This window comes from Diplotaxodon limnothrissa, linkage group LG10 (genome assembly GCF_057381915.1).
Source record: "Diplotaxodon limnothrissa isolate DT_005_m linkage group LG10, D_limnothrissa_male_GT1.1, whole genome shotgun sequence".
Classification (NCBI taxonomy): Eukaryota; Metazoa; Chordata; class Actinopteri; order Cichliformes; family Cichlidae; genus Diplotaxodon; species Diplotaxodon limnothrissa.
Window position 1 is genome coordinate 34,555,031 of NC_140605.1, and position 20,751 is coordinate 34,575,781.

General features: G+C 43.2%; 2 protein-coding genes across 3 annotated transcripts; both read right to left on the minus strand.

Annotated features, from left to right (window-relative positions):
• Nucleotides 1-5,428: 5,428 nt before the first annotated feature.
• nipal4 (NIPA like domain containing 4) lies at nucleotides 5,429-18,471 on the minus strand. 2 transcript variants are annotated; one of them, XM_085364137.1, is made up of 10 exons: nucleotides 18,432-18,471; nucleotides 14,403-14,501; nucleotides 12,004-12,141; nucleotides 9,757-9,813; nucleotides 8,796-8,886; nucleotides 8,515-8,675; nucleotides 7,820-7,987; nucleotides 7,370-7,449; nucleotides 6,538-6,750; nucleotides 5,429-5,620 (listed from the first exon to the last, which is right to left on the minus strand). In XM_085364137.1, the coding sequence occupies exons 1-10, from the start codon at nucleotides 18,469-18,471 to the stop codon at nucleotides 5,429-5,431; spliced, it is 1,239 nt and encodes a 412-aa protein (XP_085220263.1). The 2 variants fall into 2 exon arrangements, with proteins under 2 accessions (XP_085220263.1, XP_085220262.1); XM_085364136.1 differs by having other exon boundaries at nucleotides 12,004-12,162.
• Nucleotides 18,472-19,567: 1,096 nt separating this feature from the next.
• ins (preproinsulin) lies at nucleotides 19,568-20,214 on the minus strand. Its single transcript, XM_085364138.1, has 2 exons — nucleotides 20,031-20,214; nucleotides 19,568-19,725 (listed from the first exon to the last, which is right to left on the minus strand). The coding sequence occupies exons 1-2, from the start codon at nucleotides 20,212-20,214 to the stop codon at nucleotides 19,568-19,570; spliced, it is 342 nt and encodes a 113-aa protein (XP_085220264.1).
• Between the last annotated feature and the right edge of the window lie 537 nt (nucleotides 20,215-20,751).

Genomic DNA, 20,751 nt, shown 5'->3' on the forward strand with positions numbered 1-20,751 from the left:
AGCCGCGAGCAGCAGCAGGAGATAAAACAAGCTCTCACTAATCTAAAGTGTGTGTTTTTAACAGTGCTGCAGCTCAGGTGTGTGTGTGTGTGTGTGCGTGTAAGAATGAGAGAGAAATTTCAGAAAGGCTTAGTGATTAAAACTCATTTGAATGCTCAAACACTGCTGTGTTCTTCCCAGCCGCCTGCCTAAGGCTCATAGTTTGTACCACAGCGACACCAAGTGGACGTGGTTGGAATGGATGGAAAAAAGGCAAAAAAAAAAAATCCTCACAATCCTACCCTGAGACACATTAACATGATGATATTTAATAAATAAATAAATACAGAAAGAAGCCAGGACTTTATGACTTGTAAACATTCCAGAGTTCTGGACGCTCTGCTGTCCTGGTCCTGTTGCACGTGGATCTCCCAGCAGGAACCAGCAGAGATATTTCATCATTATTATTATTTAATGGGATTTCATGCTTTTCCCTGCCTCAGTGCCGTTACCTTTTTTAACAGAGCTGTATGCATTGCTGATGCACATAAATGTATTTCACGCTTGAGAGAATTAAGCCCCACTTTAACAAAGAGTCAAAACACTGGTTAAGCAGGTTAACACAGGCCTGCACAATTAAAACAGCTTCACTCTAAAAGTTATTTTACAGGTTAAAAAAAAGAACTTTGAGGGGGTTTTTTTTTTTTACACAAACTTTGATCATTTAATCTTTTTGATGTATTGTTTAAATTTTTCTTTTTTTAAAAAAATATTCTCTGGTTCAACTAAATTTTATTGCTTTAAAAATTTTGTCTCTTTGCATTTTTTTCCCCGTAATAACTGTTAATTTTTTTTTTGTTTTTGCTATAATTTATTTGTTTTATCATTTATAATATTATATAGACTCTCAGAAATTCTATGACACTTTCCCTTTGAAACAGCTGAAAGTGATTATTTGGAAAAAGAAAATTGCTCAAATCAAAAAAAAAAAATTATAAATAAAAATCCATTTTTGGAAATCCTGCTAAATAATAAATTCTTGTCAGTATAAACATGCACACGTTGATCTATCAGCATCATAAACCATCTGAGCTTATGCTTTGCAATTTAAATTCCTGTGCAGCTTCAGCGAGGACGAGCGAGGAGCCCTCTGACTGCAGGTGGCTGGCTTCCTGTGTGGTCCTCCTGGTGTGGGATAATTGGCCGCCGCGCCCTCGCTGAGGGTTTCCCACAGGAGCAGCATCATGTGGAGGAGGCCTGTTTACACACCAGGTGATGGATTCAGCATCGATCATGCGATTAAAGGATGAGTATAAAACACACAGGGGCACTTTGTCTTCATGTGAACTGATATTATGAATTTAAATAAATGAGTTTAGAGGCTGAACTTAAGATGCTTTTATAACCCACTGCATAACTGTCACCACTAGGGGGCAATGTTTTACCAGTGTATGTACTGCTGTCCTCGGTTCCTCCCAGATTTCCTCAGCAGGCTTTACCTTCCCTCTGTGCTCATAATGACTCAACGTCTCATTTCAAATCCATTGCAACAGTTTACAGAGCAGCTGTAGATGGTTTCACCTTAAAAGCACAACACTAACCACGAACTGTCTAAGACATTTTCCCCACATCACACTCAAAGAAGTAAAAACAGCCTCTCAGCTGTTTTCTCTGGTTATAGTTACACAGTGTAACATTTAGCAGCGACTCCTGGATTTAGCTTCATGCACTGAAACACGGCTGCCCCCCTTATCTGGAAACTATCTTCTGAAAGACAAACTTTGTGTCGCAGATCTTTACAATTAAATGATGTGATATGTTTTAACCCGTAAAACCAAACTGAAAATGTAAAAAAGTCCTTTAGAAATCATTCTAAAGTAAAGCTGGGCCTGTTTCATTTACAGGCATGGAAAGGGATCCAACACTCACGAATATCTCTCGTGAGTGTTGGTGACTGTGCTGCTGCTCAGAGAACCAGGCCTTCGTAGGGAAAAGGTTTGAGTTAAACAACTTTTGCAGTTTAGTTAAAAAAAATGACCTGAAATGCAATTTTTTAAATTTTAACAGTTATTAATGACACATCACAGGAAAACAAAATGAAATCCGTTCCCTGCACATGTGATGTTCAGCGATGGCACTGAAGCTTCGGTGGTCCACGGTGGTCTCAGGAGTGACGCAGCACTCCAAACTCTGTATTCCTGAATAACAGGTCCAAAAACATTGGACTGCAGCTTCAGAGGATCCACATGTGCTTCTCCAAAGTGACACAGTTACAGAAACTAACTTAATCAAATGCTAAATCTACTTTTGTACAGCTGAGCCATGTTTTACTCGTTAAACCCTTTGATGATGAGTTCACGGCCTCGATCTATAGTTTCACTTTAATCCAACATGACGCTCATTTATTAACGGGAGACTGCAGACATGAGAGTAGTCTCAGTCTTCACATCTACTCTCCAAAACATGACCAGTGGTTGGTGAGACAATGTCACGGCAGGTCGCTGGACTCAAACACGCCCATCGAGCATGAATGGCATCGTTTCCTTTTATATTTACACAATCTGAAGCTCTGATCCAACATGAGGACCAACTCACCCACCCTGAGTCTGGATGATAAATTAACATCATGGTGAAGGAAAAAAAAAAAAAAAAAGCGATCCTTTGGTCACAGTTCTTTATTGAAATGTTCAGAGAACACAAAAACAGTGTATTCATAGTAAAACAATCAATAAATACAAACAATAAAACCTGATTATAAAAGCAGTGGTGTGTCCCTTTATCAGAGTTCATATACCTGAACACTCAGAGCGTTTGGATATTTGTTCTTCTGAGCATCACGAGCTGAAACGTCTTCAGCAGCAAGGGCTTCACGGATCATCAGGCAGTGTGTGCATAACGCCTGTGACGAGGCATTCAAGGACACCTCAGAAGTTTAACCCACAGGAGGAGAACTAAACGCTGGGGTACTGAATGACAGCGCGCTACGTTAAAGTTAAAGCACACACTGAGTGACAGTCACAAACACCTTGTTTGTTTGCTTCATTGACATCAGCCGTCAGCAGAGAGGAGTTCAAAACCAGAGAGCACATGTCGCCCTGCAGAGGAGCGACCCGGCTAACATTAGGAGTTGTTTCTACTTCAATATTTAAAAAAAGACATTTATACAAAACAACAAAAGTCTCTCTGGTTTCAGAGGCCTTTAGTCTGACAGGATCCAGCACTCAGTCAGAAAATTTTCCATCAAACAAAAGAGCGAAACCCTTCCGCTCACTAACAATCCGGTCGTTAAGTGATAACGTGACGAATCCTACTTCCGGGTCTAAAGTAGTCTGCGTTTAATATGGCTTTTGTGTTGTTAACATGTTTAATGTTATGTATTTTCTTCTATTTGATCTCAAAAAGCTCCTAAAACAGTCAGTGATCACTGTTGACCTCCCTCGGCTTTTATTACCGGTAATCATTTATTTAAGCTCAGTTTTTAAAACCTTAGGATGTAACTACAGCCCAGCCCATGCAGCAGTATATGAATGACTAACCTCGTATTGTGGATGGATTATCTCAGTTGTTCTCTGGCTGAAGTTTGGTCCTTTTACAGCATCCTGCCATGCGATTACATTTGTTCCTGACCACCGAGAACACTCACGGTAACTTTTATCGAGTGGAAAAAAAGTTAGCTTGTTTATATTATGCTAACATAGCTGTGTCGCTAGCGGTCACGTAGCACATCATTATATACCAGCTAGCCCAACTTCAGTAACCCTACAAACGTCACTGCTGTTTAGTTTTCTGTCTTCATTTATGTTGGAAGTGATAGCAGAGCTGTACGTTTTAATTTGTTTCCAAAACCCCGCAGTCAGGACATGCTATATTGTATTTAGATAGAAGCTAGCGAGCTAACTCCCTGCTAACTTCTAACTCCGTTAAATGTCATAAATTCCGTTTTCATGGATGCCTGGATGTTAAACTCAATTGTTACACCTGGTAGAGCAGAACGCTGATCATTTTATTAAAGATGAAAGACTTTAGACAGTTTTCAACTCTCAGTAATGCCACAGTGATCGTTTGATATATGGACCTGCAGCGGAGTTTAGACCCAGACACGGCTAGTGACGTCAGACTGAACAACCGGATGACAACGGGAGATAAAAAGAAAAAAATAAAAGTGGTGGAAACATTCAGACAGCTTTAACATGTGAGCAGATGTTTAATCATCATTACATTTTAAATGTGTAATTTTTAACTGTCTAAAATGGAGTTTTTAAAAGAGTGAATAAAATGATGTGGACGTATTATTGCCACGGTTACTCACCCTTTAAAATATTTCTCTGAACAGTGTGTGGGCGGAGTTCCAGGTACTCAGAAGGGGAAAAAAAAAAAAAAAAAAAAAAAAAGTAGAAACTGTGTTTGTGCAATTACTGTCAGAGCCAGGAGGGGGAGACGGTGGTTTGTGCAGCATCACAGCCACAGACAGGTGAACAACATGGATTATGTGCTTCTGATGAAATGTTTCTCATGATTTACTTGATGCAATAAGAGGTTTTTTGTTTGGGAGCAACAGAAACTCAGAAACACACAAACATCTGACATCAGGATCAAATTTAGAAATTTCCTGTGAATACAGAATGTAAATGATTAGACTCAGAGGCCAGAACTCCCAGAACAGCAGCTCTGATTCTGAGAATCTCCTTGAGTGTGTTGATCTCCAAGTAAATAATTTCTGATGAAGACACGCCCAACGTTTCATATTTAATAAAAACAGATTCTCTCACACGCCACACTTTAGCCTGCTCTGTGTGTGTCATCACTTATTCAGAGCTCGGTGTCAGATCACACGTCCACAACATAAACACCTGAGAAGCGATGACCAGCTCGGGCGCTGAGCTTTAAAACGAGGAGCGTCTCACAGATGGCCGGTTTTCCTCTTTTCATGGATTTGTCTGCAAAAAACCACAACAACACCCACCGTAACGCCTGCACAAAGGTACCATTCAAGTTTTCAGACGCTGAATTTGACCGTAAATTCAGAAAAATATTGTTTCTGATATGCAGTAACTTCATTGATTGACCTTCATTTACTCAACACTAAGCAGCAGAGAACAGCTGCTCAGAGTACTTTTCACATGTCTGTGGGCAGTCTGCAGTATTTATACTGCTTTTTGTATCTCAGCCGCTGTTTTGCATCTTTTTGCATTTTGTGGCTCTTTGTATTTAAAGTGACTCTGCTAATGCAAAGAGAATGGAATGGACTAAAAGTCAGCTTCTGTTTTCAGTAATGATCTTTCATATTTATCTAAACGTTAAGTTTGTGATAATCTGAAGAGTAACAGTGAGTTTAGTGTGAGCTGGATCGCCGTCAGACTGGAGGCCGTTTTAGAACGTTCTTTAAAGTGCAGATCATTACAGTAACAGTCAGAGCGAAGTCTGAACCTGAGTCTCCTCCTCCTCTTCCTTAGCTGATGATGAAGACTCTCGGTCCCTCCTCTCTCATTGGGGGAAGGCTCTCGATCACCATGTTGTCCATCAGCCCGTACTTGTCTTCTTTTTTACTCCTTCCTCCTCCTCCATTGGTTACAACCTGCTGGTTAAGCTCCTCCCTCTCCACTGGCTGTGAGAGCTGAATGGTCAGCTCCTTCATCGTCATCTGCATCAAAAGACAAAGTATTTGAGTGACCTCAACAACCCTTTGAGGCTGAAACATGTAAAAGTGTTACTGCATCTAAATGCTAACATCAGCCTCGCTAACGTGTTTACCAACAGAAAATATCTGAATACTCAGGAACCCCAACTTCCTGTTTCATAGGCGTGCTCATGTAGCTGCCCAGAATGAGCCTTGCTGAGCTGCTGGCTAAAAGAAGGGTCTGAAAAAGATCTGGAGAACCTCACTAATTAGTGGCAAACTGGCTAGAACTGTTTCTGGGATGTTGATAGTCTTCTTGGAGCCACTGGGTGTGATGCTGGGGTCTCCATCTCTGAGGAGACTTTAACACTGATGTGGGTGACGATGGATAGAACTGGAGGAGTGCCCTGCTCAAACTAAACCAGAACTGGTTGTGTTTATTGGCTTTGTGTCATCACAGATTAGCTGCTCGACAATAAGGTGGCTGTAAGGGAAGCAGGTATCAGCTTAGGTCAAAGGTCAGGGGTGGACTTGATCTGCAGCTGTACGTCTTGTACACTTGTCATATGTCTTGTAGTCTTAGCATCGAAACATTTGCTACAGAACGCTAATGATGTAAGACTCAGACTGAGGGGTCTGTGTTAGTTTTTCATGTACTGAACAATCAGTTGGTCCCATTTCATGTTTTTTCAGTTGATGCAACATATGGCACACATATATGTATGCCATCCATGTTTGCCAGGTTTCTGACACTGACAAACTCAACACTGCAGTCCTTTTTATGCACATTTTATTACAGTTCCAAAGTGAGAACATCGCCGTCAAAGCAGAGCAGAGCTGCAGGATGTATTCAATGTGTGACAGGTCCTCTGAAGAAGGAGCTGTTCAAAATCTCACTGAGATGATCGGAATTTTAACAATAATGCAGACGGACCACCGACCTGCAGCTCTCTGAAAAGGTGCAGCATGGCCACGCCCACCACGATGACCACAAAGGATCCCAGAGTTGTAATGATGTCGATGGTCGACATGCTTCTCCACTCCTGGAAGAGGATGATGGAGGTGGATAGAACCACGGAGGTGAAGAGGACGTAGTAGATGGGATAAACCAGCAGGGTGTTGAAGATATCCAGAGACTTGTTCAGGTAGTTTACCTGGAGACAGGCACAAGGACAGGGAAGTCACACAAGTCCTGTGGCAGAAACATAAAGCATGTTTGTCCTGGGATCCATACATGTCAGCGATGCCTCTGAGAACACACTGAAGGGTGGGAAATTTCTGTTTTTCAATATATCATGGACAGGGTGTGTGTGTGGATGTTTAGGTTCTTTTCACTTGTGTTTATGTTGTGTGTGTAGTTATTTGGTGTCCTTCAGTGGGTGTTTGATCACTTCAGGGTCATTTTCTCTGCTGGTGTTTCTTTATGTATACATTTCTATGGAGATGACGCTGTTAGCTGTTACTCACTTTCATTATGCAAACACTAGAAATCCTGCATTGTGCCTTGGATGTGAGCTGATATCTGATGGAAAGTTACTTCATGTGTATTCATCCAAAAAGTTACAGATTTCTGCCCAAATGCTGAAGAGTCCTTTCAGATGAACAGTTTGTTTTGTGGAAACACAGATCAACAGGGATCCATCTAAAGGGAGGACGCAGCTGAAGCCCAAACATCTCCGGCCCAGCCATTCATCACTGCGTGCTTTACCATTAAACAATAATACAGCTGAGAAACAGAGATAAGGGCCGGACAAACAGACCTGTGAAACTTACCTGTGTTACTATGGAGACGATAAGCGTTGCCAACAGGATCCAGGTGAGAGGATTAGCAAGGACGGAAAGATCATAAAACACTGAAGATAAAGAGAGAACGCACACGTGATTTAATAACAGCAGCAGCCTTACAAAGGAGACATTTTATTTAAACAGTGATATTTTTCTATCAAATACAGATCCAGAAAAAAACAAAAAGTCTGAATTTGGAGACATCCTTGTTCATGTGTGTATGAGGCGTGATACTGTGTATTCATCTTTAAGACAGTGATGAGGGAGGGTTTTTAAAAAGTTGAATTGATTTTCCTGAGAATGAGCCATGTGACTCAAAGGAAACAAATAAAATGCAAAGAAAAGAAGCAGAATATCAGAACACCAGCATTGTCTTTCACAGAGCAGGAAAAACGCTTTTCTCTGCAGCACGGGCACGCCCGCTTCTCTCTCACTTACCTGTGTTGATGGCGATGGCGAGGCCTTTCACCGAGGAGACAGTGAACGTGCCGAGCAGCGAGCAGATGCCGATGTAGACGAGGATGTTGGACTGACCGAAGCGAGGACAGCAATACAGCACGAGCACCGCACACAGCACCAACACCAACGCCACATACACCAGAAAACCTGCACACGCACACACACAGGACGGATGATAAGAAAACAGATTCTGACACAGAAACATGGATTTCTGCTCCTCACTTCACATCTGAACTGATAAAAAGTTGCTCTGCACCAAAGCTGAGGCTCAGGTGTTACTATGACGATAAGCCAGCCTCACATCTGTATCAGTGTGCCTGCATCTAGACTCTGGATCAGTGAGATAACACTGCTGACATCATGGTAAAATGACATCACCGGGCTGTCATTTTACCATGATGTCCAACCTTCCAGCTCGCCTCTGTGGCCTTACAGAAGGCTACGCAGTGACCTCTGGGGCTGACCAAGACGTCAAAATACAAAAACTGCAGTTTCTCTAATGTCCACTTGAGGCAGCATCCTGAAGTAATTCAGTCCTCATATGAGTCTTTGTGGGGGTCAAGTGCTGAACTGAAAACAATGATTTAAACCAAAGTTTCCTTAAAAAAAACGAACTAACTGAAGCTCGACGACCGAACGCTCTGAGTTTGAGATAGTAGAGCGACCCCTCTCACCAGGCTCCAGCAGCTTGTTGGTCATCTCCCGTAGTGATGTCACTTCCTGTTCCTGTGGGGCGTGGATAACCAACAGGATGCTTCCTAGCACACACAGCAGACAGCCAAGCTTCCCCACAATGTTCAACACCTCCCCCAGCAGGTAGGAGGACAGAACTGCACTGCAGAGCACACAGGACTTCACGTTAGCCTTGATACGGGCCACAGAAGGAAATTCAAGGACAAACATGCTGCTTTAAAACACAAACATAACGGAATTTAAATTTACAAACTAGAGCTACCTGATGAGGACACTCAGGGCGCCCAGCGGAGTCACCAGCGTGGCCGGAGCAAACATGTAGGCAGCGAAGTTGCAGACTTCTCCTGCTCCCACTGCAGAGGAAAAGAAAATCACTGCTGACAGCAACATAGGAACTATTTTTAATCACTCGAACATAAACCGAAATTTGAATAAGATCCAGGATGAGTTTAGCTGAAGGGAACTGCTGTTTAGCTCCATCACACGAGAGAAAAATACAGAACAGAGTAAAGCTGTTCGATATAACGATATATATCGGATGACGATATAAAAACATTTATCGTTTCCTATCACGCTGTCGTTTGTTTCGTGGTGTCGCAAAATAAACTGTTTACAGCAATGTTTTCACCGTTTTGATGGTCACTGTAGTGGTTATATTCATTTCTCTCTTTCTCTTAATTTAATAACCACACTACGGACGGACAAGCGCCTGCTTTTACGTGTCGTCGTTAGCAACAACGACGGTAAAACCATTGCGTTGCTCCGCGTGTCCGCTTGTTTGTTTTCCATGTAAACCTTTCACAATAAAGCTCAAGATCCTGTTGAGACTTTTCAAAATAAACTGAGTCACGTGAAAGAGGATGCAGAGAGTTTACAGAGGAGAAAAGAGCCGTCAGGTGCTAAAAAATAAACCTTAGACTCAAACTTTGAAAGGAAACGGCGGCCGTTACAACTTATGTCTAAAAATGTATCGTTTCATGCATCTGTTAAAACACTCGACTGCAGCTACACGACGCCCAGCTGGAAAAAAACATGCAAGTCGAGTTGCCTGAGATTCACAGAATTTACAGAAAATGTTACATTTTTGTGATTTATATCGTAGCCGTTTACTTTCGTGACAGATTTGTATACATGTCACATCCTAAACTAACAGCTGTTGGCTGTGCTTGTACTCCAGCCACAGAACTGTGGATCAGAAAATTAGATGGAACTGAAACTCTTACTGGTTAACAGGCCTCCCCACCACAGCCAGTCCTTCAGGTAACCATGGCCTCCGTCACCTACAGAAACACACACAGCACAATCAGCACGATGCTCCACCTCATTTACCTGAAAACCGAAACTTGTCTTTGTATTTAGAGACTATTATATCCGCATTTAGAGAGAGACTAGGATACCAGTCCTAAAGTAAATTTACAAACTATAAAAATATGTCGACAATCTGTCCCCCCACACCTTCCTATAAATATATCAAACATAGAAACGTCTGAAACTGGCTCATCCAAGTCAGGAAATCTTTGTTTTCCTCCTTTTTTTCCATCTTTAACACATTTCATCACTAAATTATAGAATAGATCTTTATTGTCACAAGAACAACGAAACAGTTTGGCATCTCTCCGTAAGCAGCATGTAGATTTTTTACAGTAAAATTCCTTTAGAATAAGAGAAACCAAAAAATAAACTTAAAGTTCAGTCTGTAGGTACATACATACCTAAACAGCGAATGTGTGTAATGACGCAAGTATCTACACAGATATGTACAAGTTATATATGCCATATAAAAGAGCAGGTGCAGTGTAAGGAGCAATATAAAAATCTTGGAACCAGTTCAGGGAGGAAGCATCAGCACGTCCATAAACCAGAGGCTGTAAACAGCCTCCTTTACAGGCTATGGAACAAATTCAAGGACAAATGTGCGGCTTTAAAACCTTAGCCTGATCCATCCTCCAAACATTCATTCACTCTCAGAGACAAACATCAGCAAGCTCTTCATAGAAGAGAAAACCCACCAAACCCACAGTCTTAATTATTCTAATGAACATCGATTCTTCCAAAATGAGTTTAGTTCCCAAAACTCAGACCTGCAGATGTCAGATGCCGTTCTCAGACTTCATGTTTGCTTTTAACGCGTTTTTTTTCCAGTATATAAAATTTAATTTACTGGCAGATTTACTCTACATGTACTTTGTGAATTTTCAGAGTCACAGAACCTGAACCTTCTGTGTTTTTTAAAACACTGTGGCGGCGAGCAGACCTGAAACAACCACAGTGTGACACAGATAGCAGCGAGGGAATAACAGAAACTCTGAGAGTGATGATTCAGACATGATCTGTGATACTCATGAGCTCGTCTGTCACGCTATACATGAGTCGTTGCACAGTCCTTGGGCAAGACACTTCACCTGCCGCCTACTGGTGATGGCCAGAGGGGCCGATGGCGCGATATGGCAGCCTCGCTTCTGTCAGTCTGCCCCAGGGCAGCTGTGGCTACACCTGTAGCTGCCTCCACCAGTGTGTGAATGTGGGAGTGAATGAATAGTGGCCTTGAAAAGCGCTATATAAATCCAATCCATTATTATCATCATCATCATCGTCATCATTATTATTATTATTATTATTATTATTATTATTCATTATTATTATTATTAGGGCTGTTTGATATAACGATATATATCGGATGACGATATAAAAACATTTATCGTTTCATTTTATGCTATCGTTTGTTTCGTGGTGTCACAAAATAAACTGTTTACGGCAATATTTTTTCACACGCGATGGTTTTACCGCGTGTCCACTTGTTTATTTTCCCCATGAACCTTTCACAATAATGCTCAAGATCCTGTTGAGACTTTTCAAAATAAAAATAATCACGTGAAAGAGCATGCAGAGAGTTTACAGAGGAGAAGCAAAAAAGAGCCGTCAGGTGCTAAAAAGTAAACATTAGACTCAAACGTTAGAACAGGCTTTTCCCCGCAGCACGCCGTGTAATAAATACTCACAAAGAAAAAAGCGGTCATATCGCACAGCCATTATTATTATTATTATTATTATTAGTAGTAGTAGTAGTAGTAGTAGTAGTAGTAGTAGTAGTAGTAGTAGTAGTAGTAGTATCCACCCCGAGAGCACCTGAAACTGATATCACTTCCTGGAAAGTCAGAAAGTCATTACATAGGAGGGAGAAGAGCACTGGAAGCAACAGCGACTCAGAGTGGGAGGTGAGTGAGTTCCTGTAGTGGTGGTAAAGGTCAACGGTCTCATCTAAAATATCAATAAACACTCCAAATATAATATTGACCTCGAAGATTAAACAGACAAAGCTGCCCCTCCCTCCTCGACCGATGCATTTACTGGGAACTATTTTCAATTTTGGATGAATCCACATGTGGTCTTGCCATGAATACTAATAGCATCAGGGCTGAGCCCGGATAAACCTTATAAGTCAAACATCAGAAACACCTGACTCTGCTCACCTGCTCTGGTGTGTCCGTTGTTGGCCAATCGGAGGAGGGCTTTCTTCTTGAGAATGACACTCCCACCAATCAAGAAGGCCGACAGCAGGGCGAGGGTCAGGCCCAGCCACAGGTTGTAGGTGCTGTTTGACTGTACATCTGGAGACAAACACGACGTCACTGAGTGTGTGTTTATCAGGGTGTGTGTGAACCTCAGACTGTGTGTTTATCAGCGTTACCACACCACGCAAATGCTGCCCCACACATACAGGTCTGAGGTAAACTGGCACCACAGCTGGTGGGGAAGCCTCTTGAATTTCCAGCTAATAAACTAGTGGTGGCTGTCCAATAAGAAGTGGCCCTGGGGTCATTAACCCACTTTACCCATCAGACCTCTGTGACACACTGCCCCACTCCATCATGTGAGCACAACAGGACACCTTAGCTCATGTGACGAGCTCCTAAGACTGGCAGAGTCATATTATCCGAGCAGAGCCCGCCGTCTGAGAGAGCAGCGCTTACTCACAGTTCCTGAAGTTTCTATAGAAACGGAGGCAGAGCCTTCAGCCGTCAGGCCCCTCGCATGGAACCAGTCTGGATTCAGGCGACACCCCCTCCACTCTCTGAGGCTTCATTGTTTTATAGGCAGGGCTGAATCAGGTGACCGTGAACCCTAAACCAGTTATGCTGCAGCGGGCTTAGAGTGCTAAGGGACCTCCCATGATGCACTGGGAATTTCTTCTACGCTCCTGTCTCTTTGTCCCCAGGTGTTTTTACGGCGCTTCGCTCTGTCAGTAAGTTTTGCATCTCTGTGCTCTTCATTCCCCCCGCTCACTGAGCCTGGCTCTGATGGAGGTCACCGTCACTAAAAGCTGTTGCTATTTCAGCTGTGAGGTGACTGAATGTTCAAAGATGAAGAGCTGACACTGATGCTATTGTTTCATTTAGAAAAATAACCTGTACCGCGCACACACACATACAGAAAGACACCCCACCCACCGATATGCATATGTGGCCTCTGCTTGTGCACCTGATCTCGCTCACAGCGGTGATGGTCACGCTTTAGTTCACCTGAACGAGTCTGTGCTGCGTCCGACTTCCTCCTCCATTGTCTGTACTGAGGAAGTGTGGAGTAACCTTCCTCTCTCTGCTTCTCTCTTGCTATTTGATCTACTCCATGTTTGGTCTGCTCATCATCTTCAACTGTGCTTCGGTGTGCTTGGACACATCCTGCCTGTCAGGCTACCACGATGCCAACACTGACGTGACAGATACAGTTACACACGTCCTGTGGGGTTCATTTCCTTGTTCCTCGTGTTACATCTGATCTGCTACACAGTTAACCCTGATAGTGCGAAGAACCGATCACTTCCTGGAAAGACAGTTTCAGGAACTCGTCTCCAGAGACACGGAGAACAATGGAGACAACAACACAATCAAACAGTCATTAAAGTTGCAGCTCATTAGCTTCCTGTAGGGGAAACTTCTAATGACATCATCCACAATGTCAACAAATAAAGAATGATTTTTTTCTTTCCCAATAAAGGTTTTTCATCTTGGAAACACTTGTGCATATAAACATTAGCACAAGCATTGGCCACTGCATCCTTCGAGTCTGTGTGTAACCTGAAGTCTGTCAGCAGTAATCAGGATTCTCATACCTGAACTTATTTGGGCTTGTTAGTTTATCATGTTTGCTAATACTCATAAACTAACAGCGTTACAGCTAAATACATAACATGACTAAACATGGAGGCTTTACCCTTTTTAAACAGATTCTGATTCACTCTAGACAATGATAATATTTCCGTGGTGGGCGCAGCTCTACCAATCATTGGGTTGGTGGTTCGGTCCTGTACGTGCTAAAGTATCCTTGAGCAAGCTGGTGAACCCCGAGTTTCTCTCCGATGTGCTCGTCAGAGTGTGACTGGGTGAAGGAGGCGTGTCGTATAAAAGACTGAGTGCTGAGGTGGAAACGCTACAATGAGAAAATAGTGCATTTTTATTTTTCTCACAAAGAAAAAGGCCGACGACACAGAGTGTGTTAACTCCTTTAGACAAACAGATTATTTGTGGACCCCCTCCCCCCCTTAAACACTGGCTGATGAGTGGAAAATCCACTCATCAGCGCCTCATTCGGCTAATTTAACCTGCAGCTGTTGTTTACCTGTTGTCTCAGGTTTCCGGCACAGCACTGCTGACTCAGCAACACTGTAGTCATGGGCAACTAAGAACTATGTGAAAGTGTCAGATATCAGATTATTATTCTGAGGAAAGACTCGATGGATGAGACTGACGTGAGCCCTGACAATCATCAACACACAACAACGAATCTTTAAACACACTGATATTTAACCCTAAACAAACTCCTCGTGCCCACTTACACAGGAATGTGTGTGTGTGTGTGGGGGGGGGGATACCTGTCTGTGTGCCATTGCTCAGGTGTGTGTTAATCAGCGTTTCTCCAGTGACCAAACACACTGTGAACTGAGAGCCACACCACAACCTCACCGCCGACCCTGCAGAGACACAAACGCGACACATTTTTACATCCTTTATGTTTCAGCTAATTATTTATTTTTTACTGATTACAGCCGCGTCCATGGAAGCACTCTCGTTAACCAAAGGTAGTTGAAGCAGGAGCGTCCGGCAGGCTGAATTTAGCAACAGTGACATCATTAAAAAGACACTCAAATGCGTTTTATTTTGAAGATTTAAACACTGCTAACAAACATTGAAAACAACTTTCCCAAAGCTCTGGGAGCTGCACGGCTCTGGGGTAAAACACAGGCGTGACTTTCACCAGTCCAAGATGGCGGAGCTTGACTCTGTCTGCGTGAAAGACTCAGCGGAGACGTCAGCGGTGGGACAGTATGAGACAGTCTGCTCCAGCACCAGCTAGTCGGCTGTGACTGAACTTTCAAAGTAAAATTCTTGGATAAATACAGAGTCTCATAAATACAGAGCAGTGTGCTCTGAACTTCAATTTTCCACATGAACTCCTCAAAGCATGTTTCAAACAAAACAAGACGGTGGACAAAACACAGCAGAGAGAGGACGCTGCTGTGTCTGAGCTGAAGTGTTCAGGAAGCTGTGGAGAAATGTATGACTCCCCAAAGAAAGACTGTGACAGCACATGACCCTGGGTGTTTCTATCACTGGATCGATTAGTTTTCATCATAAATAAATTTAATAAATTAAATGAATTACATTTTAAAGGCAAAAACCAAACAGGGGGATTTTTCAGCAGCAGAAGAAAACAGATGGATAGTGTGAATAATCGGGCACTCCTTACAGGACAACAGGAGCTCTGTTTTAAACAGCATTCACATCAGGAAGCGTCTCCGGGGCGTATGGTTCGAAGACGCAGCTGCAGGCGTGTAACACTGACCCGACCGTTGTGCTGCTGCAGTAACAACACGCAGCGGAGAGGACGAGTAAAACCAGGCAGAGCAGTTTAATATTTACACTGTCAACAGTGAGCGCTCGTACACGCGGGCCACCATAAAACACACCCCACAGCAGTGTGGGGTGTGTTTTAAGTCCAAGCTTTATGACAGATTAACAGCAAGTGCAGAAAAACAGTGTTTGGATTTTAGACTCAGGATGTAATTAAGAGACAATTAAATACAACAAAATCAAAAATACTGAGAGGGAGAAACACGGACGTCAAGGTCAAATCCTCACAACACACTCGGGCCAAATTATGGAAAAACGGAACTGATTTTCAGGAAAGAAAGAAAAAAAAAAAGGCAGAAATTTAGCTAAAAGCCACACGAACATTCACATTTCCCTATTGGCCATGAATTAAACAAAATAATTGTCCATCTTACGATGCTTTTACATGATGCCAAGCTGTCTGTTTCTATGGCGCTTCCTCAAAACAGCAACTTTTATCTAATTTGGCCTGAATTACAGGAGCAGGCCAGCATCCCTGAACAGCAGCCGGCTGCTTGGATTTTAAGGTCCGGACTCTTCTACTGCGAAGCTGTGTGGATTCTCTGTCAGCCCCATGGCTTCACAGTAGAAGAGTCCAGATGTTGGACCGGGCTGCCTACGGCTCAGCGCTTTCGCCAACATCTGGAGCATCACGAAACCCAAAATGTAACAACGATGAGCCGGGACTGCTAGACTCCTCCACCACACAGGAACGGGACAACATTTACTCATAAAAGTCCAGCAGCTGCTCTCCTCAGCTACAGCTGTTTATGGGCTGATGTTAAAAGACCACACAGTGGGAAACATCTACTATCTAAAATCTATCATAAGATAATATCCATCTGAATAGAGCCCAGAAAAATGTGTGAAAACAGCGAGATCAAACCGAGCTGCTGTGAGATATAATCAAAGAGTTTCATCAGGAAATACGAGAACATAAATTTCATGTTCATCAGAGCAGGTGCGCTCAGTCTTCCATCATATTTCTGAGATTTGCATCATAAAAGCTCAGCACGGGCTGGAAATCATTAACAGCAGCCTCCATGACTCAAGCTGAACATGATGATGGGAACTAAGCTGAGCTGAAGCATAGAAAACAAACAGAAGTACAACTGCACACAAAGTGTGTTCCTGCAGTGTTGTTAATGTCAGTTATTGCCTTCAAATATATCTGTGACCGAGTATCTCCAGGTCACTAATCCAAGGAGCCGGGAAAGAAAAGCGATCAGATTCTTTAAGTTTGTTGGAGATGCTTCATCCCAGAAGCTTCTTCAGTTCTGAAACCAAATGGAGCAGAGTCCCAGGGACTTAAGCCTGAGTGGGAGTTGACCCTTAAGAGTGATTCATCAAATGATTCAATGTGTGAAAATGGGTGTGGGTCATTGTCAGCAGAGGTTTCAGGTGAAACTATTGTGAGACCTTGCCTCACTCTGTCATGTGACTTATTGAGAACACTTGAGCCAGGATGTGAGTGGGCGTTAAGGCGTCTGGGAGGCATCTCAAAACCACCTGTCTTCTCTGTCCAAAATGTGAACATCCTCGTAGAGTGACCTTTGACCTTTAGATGTACAGCCGAGGTGGCTCTTCTAGGTTCTCCCATGTGTTTATGAAGTGTTGGGTTTCTGTAGAGGTCTGAGCTCTCCTTGCTGCGCTGCACAGGATACTATTGCTGCCACAAACGATTATTTTGATAGTCGACTAATCAGATCATCATCCATTGTACTTAAAACGTACAGCTTATTGCACCAGCATGTATCTGCTCTTATATAACCATCACTAGCTTACAGCTTGAAGTGTTTAAGGTCTGTGCTAACTAAAAATAAAGACAAGATGGTAGTTTATTAGATTTTAATTAAATGTGCAGATTGTTTCGGTGAAGTTTAATAAACTCACCGGTTTACTCAGGAACAAATAAAATACTAAAAAAGCCAAACAATAACATTTTAATTTATCTAAGTGACTCATATATCATGTTTAACCTGAGTAGCGAAAGACGGCGGTGGGTTTGAAAACAATTTGCCAGGAGTCCGGTGTTCTCACGGCGCTAGTGAGCCTAGCCCCCGGCTCACTATCGAGCTAGTGGGTAACAGACGTCTCCGAAAACGTCGGAGCGCTTTTGAAAATATGTGGTGTCCTGATAAACTGAGCAGATATTTGAGGTTTACACAGCTACATTCTCACCTGAAAATATGTTAAACGTTTATTTTGTGACCCAGAAAGAATAATAAGAGTAATATTAAAACTAACCAGCTGCCGCCATTGTTGGAAACTGAGCTGGGCTGCGCTATGAATTCTGGGACACAGCTGCTTCTTCTTCTTCTGGGTTTAACGGCAGCTGGCATCCTTGTACATGCAGTGCTGCCATCTTCTGTTTCAGTCCGTTATTACACTCTTAAATCCTGCTACTTATTCCTGCGTCTGTTGTGATCTTACAAAGCTTCAAACGACGCGTCGACTATTAAATCAGTCGTCGACGATTTTGATAGTCGACGTAATCGTGGCAGCCCTACAGGATACACCACCAGCTCTGGTCTGAGGGTGTGGCTGGGTCTGAGGTACACTGGGATGTCGTGATTAACCTGCTACATAACAGATGATAGTGCTGTCCCAGTGTAAGTGAATAAGCTCCTCAGAGAGGAGAACAATCTTCAACAAACTTCAACAAGTCTGTGGCTGTTCTTCTCAAGCTCCTCAGAATTGTGACAGAACACCAGAGATGATGGCAGCTAAACTACAACTGAGCTCCACAGCAAGTTTACACGCTGGATTTATTTTTGATCCACTATTTGTCAATCTCTCTCTCCCGCTGTCTCTCTCACACACAGAGCAAACACTCGTGGAAACGCCCCTGTCCATCAGGCTGAGGAGAAGGAGCAGTTTTCCGGATCGTTGTGAGTCATTTTTAAACAGAGCGCACCCGCACTCTGCACTTGTTTCCTGCTCCACAAACAAACACCTGACTGTGACACACACACACACACACACACACACACTTCTTTCTGACTTCTTACCGTTTGTGCACGTCTCATTGCTCAGGTGAACATCTCGCATCGTGCTGCTTTGTTGAGGCTTTCACAGAACCGGAAGTAGCCTGCGGACTCTGCGCATCCACAGAACTCAAATTAATTGTCCGGAGATGTTCAGAAAGCGAGCAACAGCGTCGCAGCCAGCATGGAACCCGCAGCCCGGCTCACTCACACCACAGCCCCGTCACGGAATCAGCGAAACAACGACTGAAAGCAGCGGGGCAGGTGAACACCTGACCCCGCCCTGCCGGCACGAGCCGGTCCCGCCCTACACAGGCGGAGCAAACTCAGCAGAGGCCCGGGGCAAAAATGCGCCGTGGGGCCCCAGTTTCTATGATTTTCAATTGATTTAAGTATTAAGTAGTATTTTGAAACTTATTTGATTCCTTCAAAGTCAATAGATTGAGCTGACAGTCAAGTGATAATAATGCTAAATATTTCAAACTATGTTTCTTATTGGCATTATTTGAATTGACAACATGGGAATTCTAAATATTCCCATACTTGGACCTCTGACCTCTTCTTCAAATGAGGTTAACTTAAAATTAAAACTGCTTAAAATTCTTCTGATTTTGTTTTTTTATTGGCAACATTTAGGAAATAATACTGGTATATGGGAATTCTAAATAGAGCATTGTAGTTTGCATCCCCACTGTATAATCATGAGGACCTGAATAAAAAACACTGACACTGAGCTGCTGAAATAAAGATGACAAGGGATTGTTGGAAAAAGGACATCATGTCCAAGTGCATGATGTGTTTATATCCTGTTCAGAGAAGTGACACTATAAGCTAAACACAAATATTTGAAAAGTGAAAGCTCAGCAGTTTGTGCTGGATAGCAGCAGGTACCTAACATGCTTGAGTTTTCAATGTAATCAATTAACTGGATTCATCACAACAAAAGAACACACTTTTTTGCCTCACGTCGTCACATTTTGCATTTTTATTTTCTTGGAAAATTAATTTTATCCATTTCTCAGCACTTCATTTGACAGCAGTTGGTTTTCAGAGAGAGGACAGCTGTGGCTCTCCTCTGAAGCAGGGGGGGAGGTGGGGTTGGGACTCAGACCTGATTAGCCGAGCCTGGTTCGACTAAACAAAGTCCAGCAGAGCAGTGTTCAGTTGCAGTAGTTCTGCAGGTCAAAGATGGTACAGGGTTTGTGGCAGCATTCCTCCACAATGCCTCGCTTCACCATCATTTCCATCTGGTCTTTGAAGGTCACTTCATTCTCGCCACCTTGCACCACAGCGCCACCTGCCTTTGGAGGGAGGAAACCTGATGGGATGAAGAGCAGGTGAATGTTCAGATCTAAAATTATGGGAATTTATATTAAATAATACATTTTAAACATATTAGAACATAAATTACTAATTCTAACACAAAGTGTTACAAAATCAGCGCCATTATATGATGCAGGTGTTGAGACAAATGACAATAGATGTAAATTAATCATGTAGGGTCCATAAAGATATGGAAAATTACAGTTTCCAACATGAAAGCTGATTTAAAGTGAACTGAGAGAAAGAAAAGCTGCCCTCAAATTCTTGTCTAGTGTTTCTGTTCATGGTTGGCGGTCTCACCAAGCAGAGGGTCCACATCTCTCCTGGGGTTGTAGAAGAAGCCTCTGTCCCCACAGACCAGATACAGGGCGTCCACCAGGTGAGAGCCGCACAGGTGCTGTGGCCCACCGACGGCCTGGGAGCCCGGCCACGAAACCATCATTAAGACGAGCAGGGAGAAGGTCTGGAGCCAGAGCGCTGCCATGCTGGAAAGAGCTGAACACAAAAGCACATTCACGTTAGCATCACAGTCACTGTCCTCACAACCAAACCTACAGCCAGCACTCACCTGCACAGGCAGAGAGGAGGAGGTAACTCTGAGATGTAGGGCAGGAGCAGCTGTGTGAGGCAGAACCAAGAGCCTTCTCGCCATTTATACTCCACCAGCGCCACCTGGACACGCCCACTGCTATTTCACCCACATTGTGGGGACTTGTGTGTGATTGCGGATTATGGGGACTCTGCAAACCATTAATATGATTTATTAAACCTGAGGTGAAAGATTTGGTTTCAGGAAATGAACAGCCCTGTGAAGAGATGGCGTGTGTGTGTGTGCGTGCGTCTCTGTGTGTGTGCGTGTGTGTGTGTGTGTGTGTGTGCGTGCGTGCGTGCGTGCGTGCGTGTGTGTGCGTGTATGTGTGTGTGTGTGTGTGTGTGTGTGTACAAACAGATGCGCTGCCATCAGCACATATTAAGTGACAGTGTGTTTCTGATTGACTGGTTACAGCACTTAGTAAAACAA